The sequence below is a fragment of the Plasmodium gaboni genome, chromosome 13 (assembly GCF_001602025.1).
Source record: "Plasmodium gaboni strain SY75 chromosome 13, whole genome shotgun sequence".
In the NCBI taxonomy this organism is placed as follows: Eukaryota; Apicomplexa; class Aconoidasida; order Haemosporida; family Plasmodiidae; genus Plasmodium; species Plasmodium gaboni.
This window is the reverse complement of record NC_031493.1, coordinates 188,042-198,664: the sequence shown is the minus strand read 5'-3', so window position 1 is coordinate 198,664 and position 10,623 is coordinate 188,042. Positions and strand designations below refer to the sequence as shown.

General features: G+C 17.1%; 3 protein-coding genes across 3 annotated transcripts; 1 reads left to right on the top strand and 2 right to left on the bottom strand.

Annotated features, from left to right (window-relative positions):
* Positions 1-2,107: 2,107 nt before the first annotated feature.
* Positions 2,108-3,544, top strand: PGSY75_1306200 (hypothetical protein; the record flags this gene model as incomplete). Its single annotated transcript, XM_018787127.1, has 1 exon — positions 2,108-3,544. The coding sequence occupies one exon, from the start codon at positions 2,108-2,110 to the stop codon at positions 3,542-3,544; it is 1,437 nt and encodes a 478-aa protein (XP_018639869.1).
* A 915-nt stretch (positions 3,545-4,459) lies between these two features.
* PGSY75_1306100 (hypothetical protein) lies at positions 4,460-4,858 on the bottom strand (the record flags this gene model as incomplete). Its single annotated transcript, XM_018787126.1, has 1 exon — positions 4,460-4,858. The coding sequence occupies one exon, from the start codon at positions 4,856-4,858 to the stop codon at positions 4,460-4,462; it is 399 nt and encodes a 132-aa protein (XP_018639868.1).
* A 672-nt stretch (positions 4,859-5,530) lies between these two features.
* On the bottom strand, positions 5,531-9,334 carry PGSY75_1306000 (hypothetical protein; the record flags this gene model as incomplete). Its single annotated transcript, XM_018787125.1, has 1 exon — positions 5,531-9,334. One exon carries the CDS (start codon positions 9,332-9,334, stop codon positions 5,531-5,533), a length of 3,804 nt encoding a protein of 1,267 aa, XP_018639867.1.
* Between the last annotated feature and the right edge of the window lie 1,289 nt (positions 9,335-10,623).

The window sequence follows — 10,623 nt, the reverse complement described above, 5'->3', positions numbered from 1 at the left end:
AAAAAAAAAAAAAAAAGAACCTGTAAGATTTATAAAACGAAAGTGTAAAAACGATTCCACAAATTTTTTATTTTATATATAAATATGTGTATATATATTTTTTCTTCTTAAAAATTTATAAAACCGTTAAAATGTGTTATGGGTTTTATTTCGTTTTTTTAATAAATTTACAAAATTAATACAACGAATGAAAACTCTTTTTTGCATCATATACAAAATAAAGAGTGTACCTATTATATTACTTACACAGGAAAACCATTATATGCATATGAACAACTCAAATTTTAGTTCTTTACAGATGTGGATAGATATATTAATATTACCCCTTTTAAAAAATGCATCATGCCATTTTATATGTCTACCATTTTTATTGAAAATAAAAAAAAAAATTCTTTAAGATGTTTAAGATTTCTCTTGGAAAATATTAAAATATATTTTAGAAATAAAAATAGATCATAAATAATTTTATATATACATATAATATTAATAAGACTAACAAGGTACCAACCATATATTAATTAAAATTTATGTAACATGATTCGTTGCTTTATTTTTACTTTTTTTAATTATATGAATAATTAAATATATAATGATTGAAATAAATGGTAAAAATTTTGTTACATATTATATATATATATATTTTTTTTTCTTAATATTTTTATATATAATTTTCCAGAAAAAAATATTATAATTTTTCCTTATGTGCAAATAAATATTAAAAAAATAAAAATATAAATTAAATATTTTTAAGCACACTCTTTTTATCATTATATTGTCTTGTTTCATATTATTATTATTTAAAAAAAGTTTTTTTTTGTTATATTTTCTCTTTTTAAATAAGAATATGGAGTTATAAGAATTATATGCATATATAATTAAATAAGCAAATAAGTTCTAATATATATTACATATATACACAATAGTCTCCTTAAAAATTATAATAATTTTTTTTTTTTTTTATATATATATATAATATTTAAGTATGTAATAATATTATAGTTCATTTGTATTACATTATAATGTGTAATATATATATATATATATAGTATTAATATTAAATATACAAATAATTAATATGTATTATATATATGTGCACATTTTATTTATTGATATAATATATATATATATATATTTTTGTTTTATTTTTTGGGAGATTATAAGTTTTAAGGAGTTACCTAAAAAGATTTTTTCAATATTCTTTAATTTTTTTTTTAATATTTTACTTTTACTATTATTATTATTAATTTTTTTTTTTTTCCTCTAATGAAAGCATATTTTATGATATTTATAATTATTATTTTATTTAATATCTCATTGTGTGTTTATTAATATTTTTATGAACTTTCTTTTTTTCTTTTTTTTTTTTTTTAATGAAATGGTACTTATTTATATATTTGTTTATTTATTAATAAAATTATTACTTTTTCTTATATAATTTTTCTTATACCATTTTGAACACAAGTTTATATTAAGCCTTTGAGCAAAAGCTAATATGTGTTCAATTAAAAATAATTTAAAGAATTATGTATATATATATGTATATGATAAAAAAAAAAAAAAAAAATACAACTTGATATAATATCATATATATGTGTGTTTATGAGTAAAATTGTAATTATATATATATATATATATATATATATATATATATATATTCAATATATATTTATATATATATATATTTTTTTATATATATGTTGTAACAAATCTTTTGTTCCTAACACCCTATTTTTTCTTTTCTTATTCTTTTATATAGTTTATAATGATATTTGTAAATATTATAAATTCTTTTCATTTTATTTTGTTTAAAAATAATACAAGATGCTTTATGTAAAATGAATTTTATTTTATTTTAGATTAGTTTTAATTCCTTAGAAAGTTATAACCTTTTTATGAATAAAACAGAAGAGATAATATAAGTTTTATGACTATACTTTTTTGTTGTTTTCACTGTTACTTTTTCATACGTATTTTTATTTTTTATTTTATTTTTTTGTATACGTGTGTTTATTGTTATATTATATTATATATATATATATATATATATATATATATATTTTTTTTTTTTTTAATTTTTACCTGTCTGTTCATAATTTATGTGTTAAAAATGAAATTATCGCTAGTAATTTTTTGTATAGTAATAATTTTTTTAAAGGAAAACATCAGTGTAAAAATAAAAACAAATGATACAGCTATATTTGATATAAACAAAGTGCTACAAAAAAAGCTAGCGGTTTTATACAGAAAAGGGAACAAATTAAACAATTATTTTTTTTCTTATATTGAGAAGAATGGAAAAAATAATAAATGTTATCGATACATACAAGAAGCCTTGTATGATCCAAATACACAGATAATGAAAAATGAAGTAATGAAATCATTTAATTATAGTAAGGACATATTAAAGAAGACATTTCACGATATTGTAAACAAGTTATTTTTATATATAAAGAATGTTTTTTTAAAAAAATATTTTGTTTTTTTCTTATTATATTTAATAAATTTCAACTGTGATACATTAGCCTCTCAAATGAATGATCCTTATATTTTAAATAATTACAATTTAGAATTGAATGCTTCACCAGCAACTTACAACATGAAATATGAAGAAATTGAAATACCAATATCAAATAGTACTGTGAAAGGTTGGTTAATTAAGCCAACGAAAAAAACCAATAAATTATTTTTACTTTTACATGGATATAATAGTAATAGACAAGCATGTTTATTTTTTTTGAATATTTTAAAAAATTTAAATATTCACAATGATACTACCATATTTATACCTGATATGAAAAATTTTAATGAAAGAGGAGTAGATGATATTTATAATATATTGAGTTATTTTAAAGATAATATGGCATTAAATGAGGTAAATATTTATACCCAGTCATCTACGAATTTACTAGTTTTATTATTATCAAAACATTATAAAAATAAAATAGCAAATAAATCAAAAGAAAAATTTATAAAAACTATTATTCCATATAGTACTGATAAGAACAAAAATAAGAATACAGAAAATATTATATATATAGATAAATATATTTTTGATTCTCCAATATTTAACTTACATAAAACTATAAATATGCATTTTAATTTAAGTGATATTGATAAAAAATTAAATGAGGAGAGAATGAAAAATAAACAGGAGTTAAATCTACATGATAGAAAAAGTGTCATGAATTATTTCCTTACATTCTGTATGTGGTTATTAAATAATCAATTAAAAGGACATTTATACGATTATGATTTTAATAAAATTATTACAGAAAATGATATTAATACATCCAATATATATATATTACACCCATTAAATGATAATATCTCTTTATTAAATATATTATCTCAAGAAGTCAAAGAAAATAGAAAGTTTCCATTAAAAAATATATATATATTCAAAAATGGAAAGCATGCAAATATATATGGATCTGCCAAACGTGAATATGGATTAATAGTTAAAAGGATATTGAAGGGATTCAATATATTAGACTTCCTTTATTATATACCCCTGAGATCAAGATTTTCTTCTCTTCCTTTCTAAAATGTGAAACAAGATGAACGAATAAATGAATAACAGAAAGCATAGTATAAGTGTATGTTGATACAGTAGTAGTGGAAATCAAGATAATACATAAATTAGAACACATTGTTATGAATTAAATTCAAACAATATATATATATATATATAATATTAATAAAAAAAAAAAAATAAAAAAAAAAAAAAAAAACATAAAAAAAAAAAAGAAAAATATATTTTATATATTGTATTATATATATATATATATTTTTCTTTTTTACCTAATCAAAAAACTTATATATTTATAAATATATATTGTATAATGTTTATTATATATATTTTTTTATTTTTGTGTAATTTTATTTAAATCATTGTGTCATAAAAAAAAAAAAAAAAAATGATTTTTTTTTTTTTTTTTTTTGAAACCATATAAATATTTAAAATAAAAGGATAATCTCATCTTTATGCTTTGTCTAAATTTTTTCTTTTTTTTTTAAATTAATCTTTTTTTTTTTTTTTTTTTTTATTTCCTTCCTACACTTTTTTATATATTTTATTTTTCGTTTTATTGTTTATAATAATAATAATATATATATATATTATTATATATGTTGAATATTTTTCTGTTTATTAATAAATATATCCATTATAAAAATTTTATTATTTTATTTTTTTTTTTTTAAAGCGTTGTTATACAAACTTTTAAACAAAAAAATTATTTTTTAAAAAATTTATAAAAAAGAAAAATTATGTAATGTATCATATTAGTTATTAATTATAAAGTAATATAATAAATGTGTGTATAATAATATAAATGTATGTTGTAAATATTAAGAAAATGAAAAAAAAAAAAACAAAAAAATATATTAAATATTTATAATTTATGATTTGATTTTATAGTTTGATGTCTTAATGTAGTTACTATAAAAATATCCCATTTTATCTATTTTTTTGTGCGTATCGTCTTCTTGATTTGGTAGACGGTAAATTGAGTACTCTTTTTTTATATGACTTTCTAGCTTTCCATTTAAAATATAGTAATTTTCTTGATGTATCATTTTCTTTAGATATAATAGTATCAGTAATATATATGGTATTATTAAAAATGTTGTATGTATTTACATTTTTGAATGTATTAATGAAAAAATCTTTAGTAACATGATTATTATCCATATCATATGTCATTAGGTGTATTTTAGATTTTTCTTCTTGTGTTATAATATTTGTACAAATATTTCTACCATGAAAAATATGACATATATTTTTACTTTTTTTATTTTCTTCAATCAATTTTTTAAAACAGTTGACATTTTTTGTTAATAGGTTAAAAAGTCTCATTTGCATATTTTACTTTACACAGTGGTACTATTAAAAATTAATGAGATAAAATAAATAAATTCATGTGATATAGTTGATATTTGCTTTTAGGGGGAATTTATTGAATGAAATAAAAAAAGTTAAAAAGAACTGAACAAAATAATATCTTATAAAAAAAAATAAAATAATGTATATATATAAAATATATATGTACGAATATTTTATTGGTTTTAATTTTATTTATTTTTAAGTCATATATAAATAAATATTATATGAAAAATATACATATATATATATATATATAATATATTATAATCACTTTCTTTTCATATGCACATTTTTTTTTATTAAAAGTGAAAAAATTTATTGGATAAAAAATTATAACTCTTAAAAAACAAAAAAAAAAATAAACATAAATATATATAATATTTTTTTTTTAATATATAAGAAGGTAATGTAATTTTTAAAAACAAATTACATTAGAAATATATATGGACAAAAAAAAAAAAAAAAAAAAAAAAAAAAAAAAAAAAAAAAAAAAAAAAAAAAAAAAAAAAAAAAAAAAAAAAAAAAAAAATTATATATAAATATATTATATATATATTTAATCTTTTCACGATTTTCTTAAAATGCATATAATAATATTTCCTACCATGGAGGAATTCTTATTTATTTTTATTTTATTTCCTTCTTTTAGTGGTTTAAATATATGTTAAGTTCATATGAAAGGTATGCTATTCTTTTGTTAAGGAAATTTTTTATCTTCCTTACAAAAAGTCCCTTAATTTCCATAATTATACAAAAAATTATTTGAAGAAGTATAATTAAATTAACTAGAATGAAGAAAATATAATTTTTGTTATCATGAAAATAAAAGGGATCTTTTATTTCAAATACTTTTGTGATATACATAAGGAGTATTGTAAAAAATAAAATAAAACAATTATTGTATCTCCTGAATTTTAAAAAGAAAAAATCCTGTAAATTTAATTTACTCTGATTATTTAATATAAAGAATGTTATATCTATAACTTTTTGATCAATAATATTATTTTGTTGTTTATTATCTAATATATATATTTTATTTTTTTCAATTATATTGTTATTTATTATATTATTTAAATTATTCGTTTTATCATTTATTTTATGATGTGTTGTATTTATTATTTTATTATTTGCTTTTTCATTCTCTATATCTAAAGACAGGTGATTTAAAATATCCTGTTTTATAGTGTCATGAAAATGTAGGTTACATTTTTTTTGATTGAACGTACTATTTAAATTGTTCTTAGATTTATTATAGGTATCAAAATGTATCATGTTATATTCTTCATACTTATTTATTAAATTACTATTTTTTAAAATTGCATCATAATTATAATGAAATGTATTTTTTATTATATCGTCCTTTTTTTCTATTTTATTTGAAGGGTGATATATAATGTGATCATTATTATGTGATAACATTTTTAAATTATTTATTTGTTCTTTAACATTTTGTTGATTGATTTTAAATTGGTTGTCAAAATTATTTTGAAAGAAATTATGATCATATTGAGGAAATAACTGACTAATAATATGTATTAAATTAATTTTATCCATATCAGAAATATTATTTTTTATATTTTTTTTGAGAATAAAATAAAAATAATTATTGACAAAGAATATATATATTTGAACTATTAAAATATATAGAATACAAAGTATTCCTTTGATTTCTAATAATGGATTATTTTGTGAATTGAAAATATTAGTTTTTAAAAATTTTAAAAATATTATAAGGTTCAATGTGTAAACAAATATATGAATAAATAAATACTTGTATTGAAAATCCATCATATTTGATATAGAACTATTAATTCTATGACATAAATATATATATGTATTAACCTTTTCTGTTATGCGTATTTCATTTTTATAATTAATGAATGTAGGAAATTTGAAGAAGTAATCTTTATGTTTTAATAATATTATATTATCATTAATATTATATTTGTGATTATTTTTAAGGGAATTCTTTTTTTTTATTATTATTTTAGACATATCATTCTTTTTTTTATATTTAATATTTTTTATGACTTTTTCGTTTTTTTTTAAAAATTGTTTTTTTTGTTTTTCATTTGAAGTAGACCTTTTTATTATATTGTTCTCATTTTGTTTTTTATTTTTTAATATTTTATATTCATTGGTATTATATGTTTTAACTTTGTGTTGTATGTTTTTTTCTATATTTTTATTGAAACTAAATGATTTATTTGTGAACACATATAATTTTGTGTTCTCATAATTATTATTTTTTATTTGTATATCATTATATTTATTATTAATATTTTTGAATATATTCTGATGGTGTTGATAATTTTTTATATATATAATTTGCTTGTCATTTTTTCTTTCTTCGTATAAATCTTCTTTACATATATTTATATTTTTAACTCCTTCATTATGTTCATTTTTTTTAAACTTTATATTATTCTTTTCTGCTAAAACATTTCGTGCTTTTTTTATTTCTCTTAATGTAGACAACATATTTCGTTTTACAAGTATTTCATTTTTTTTCATATGAGTTGACGATTTTTTTTTTTCTATTTTTTCTATGTTTATATTTGCCGTAATTTTATCGTTATCATTTGAAGAGGATAATTCATCACATATTTCTTTTTTACTACATATAATTTTTGATATACCAAAATTATTCATATCTTTCTTTGTCACTTTATTTAAAGGGTTCATAGGAGTCTCCTTTATTTTGAGAAGTTTATTTTCACATTTTTTTTCAAATACGTTTTTATATTTCCATTTATCTGTTTCTTTTTCTGTGTGAATTGTTGATGAATTAGTATCATGTAGATATCTCATTTGTTCATTTATATAATTATCACTGTTGTATACATCGTTATAAAGTTTTTGACAAAATACATCCTTTTTTTCTTTAACATTATGTTTTATTTCATCCATAAAATTTGTTTCCTCATCTATAATGTTAGATTCATTGAATGATAACTTATTCAAGGACTCCTCTTCTAACAATGTTGAGTTACAATCTTTTTCAATATTATCATTCTGAATAATATTTTTGTTTTTATCTGTATGACTGTGACAAGATTTAGATATATTCTTTTCATTTTCAAATGATGAAATATTATTGTTGTTTTCATTTTTTTCGATAAATGTATTATTCTCTATATGAATATTTGGTGTGATATTATTATGTTCATTTATATTATTATATAATATATTATAGAGTTCATTAATATAATTTTCATAATTAATAGTATCCTTATTATCATCATCATTTGTCGGATTGATAATACTTTCAAATGTATTATTTGATAAAAATATTTGATCTTTACCATCAGAATATATTTCCTTCTCATTTTCTTTATTACTCCTTTGTAGTAATATATGTTGAACATTATTCCATGTTTTATGATCTTTTTCATTGCTTTGTTGGCTTTTAATATTATTTATTATAATATTATTATTTAATAATAAACTTTTTGATTCTTTATTTGATTCATTTTCATCATAATGACAATTTTTTGATGAATGTTCATCCTTATCGAAATAATTAACCTTGGAAATATTTTTAAGATACTTGTGTTCATATATTTGTAATAAATTATCATAATACCAATAATTTTGTTTAATATCCTTTTTACTTTTATCTTTTTTATCAACATTTTTTTTTATGGAATTGTAATTGGTTAATATATCATTTAGTTTTTTGTTTTTTAAAATATTTGATTCCTGGGAGGTTTCCTGTTCATTAGTAGGTTTATCCTTAAAATTGTCATCATAGTAAGTATTATTATTACATATATGGTTAAGTATATTATAATACTTGTTATAATAATTTTCATCATCATCATTATTATTTTTATTATTATTATTTTTATTGTTATCATTTTTTACATGTGGGTATACAATTATGTTTTCCTTTATTTCTTTTATTTGGTCCTTTTTGTCATGGGTAGACAAACTATCATTATTACTATTATTATTAATTGATGAAGAGAGTAAAATATTTTTATTTGTCACATTAATATTATTTTTATCTTTGTTAATAATTTTATTAAGAAGAGTACATTTTTCTTTTTTCTTTTTTTTTTTTCCAGGAGGGTTTATAAGAAAAGAATTATTGATATGAGTAATGTCTTTTATATTTTTTAATGTGACACTAAATTTTATATTATCATGTTTTAATAAGCATCCCGAATTAGACATATTACTAGGAATGTTTTCTTTTGTTTTCTTTTCATTCACTTGAGTTCTTTTCATATTTTCATTTTTATTTAAAGCGTGAGGTGATTTTATATTTTCCTTATTTGAAAAGAGATGATGAATTTTAGACTCATTTTTTAAATAAGATATAAGTTTACAATTTTTCTTTTGCTTTCTTAAACTAAAGGAGTTATCCTGTGACTTACACACATTATTATAATTGTCATTTGGATAATTTTTTTCTTTAGTCAAATTTGTTAAAGCATATTTCATTTTTTAATACAAATATATAACTAAAATGTTATTTTTATTATGAATATATAATATATATAAATATATATATATATATATATATATATATATATATATATATATATAAATATATATATATATATATTATATATATATATATATATATATATATATATATATATATATATATATATATATATATATATATATATATGTGGACATATCCTTTTTGTGTATGTTAATATCTTAAAAGTATTTATTTTTTCTGTGTATAATATTGTATGGACTAATATTTCCATGTAACATATGACATATATATATGTAATTCAAGGAACGCTCAAAATATAAAAGAATAAAAAAAGGAAAAATATCATAAAAAAAAAATAAATGGATACTTTTGGTTACAATAGTATACCTAGGGTTAAAGTGTCCACATAATTTAAATAATTATATAATAAATAAATATATATATATATATATATATATTTTTAATATTTTTGGTTATGTGTGCACTAGGAAAAACAAAATATATATATATATACATATATATATATACCAAAAAAAAAAAAGTAAAATATATGACAGATTTTTTTATTTTTTTTATTTTTTTTATTATTTTATTTTTTTTTTTTATTTGTACTTAAGAATACATTAAATTATATTTGAATGACAAATTAAATATTAGATTTCCTATTAAAACATCCTCATTAGGATAATTTTATTCTTGTATTTTAATTAGAACAAAATGAATAAGGACAACTAATGTAAATTTGTTGTCTTCAATATTTTGATAGTGTAACGATATGGGTGTAAATTTATATATATATATATTTTTTTTTTAAGGTAAGAGAACTACTTGATATATTATTAAATATTGTTAGAAAATAAAAAATATATATATATATATTATTGTGGATAAGATAATTTTATATGTCATTATTCTGTACACCTAAACGGTGCAAGAAAAAAAATAGAATAAAATAAAGAATGTAACATATAATAACTAATTAGAATAATTTTCATAGTTATCAGAAAAGAGAAAAAAGAAAAGAACACATATTAATCCATGTATAGCATTACAATTTGTTGACTTTATAAAATTATCTTAAGGATACATAATATTGTATATGACAATATAATAAATATAATTAATTCATATGATGATAAAATATTAATTATTAGAAATCTACAAAATTATGATTCATATGTAATATAAAAAATATATAGAGGACTTTATTTTTATTTTATTTAATTTTTTATTAATTGTTTATTAATTCTGCCTTCTTTTTTTTTTTTTTTTTTTTTTTTTT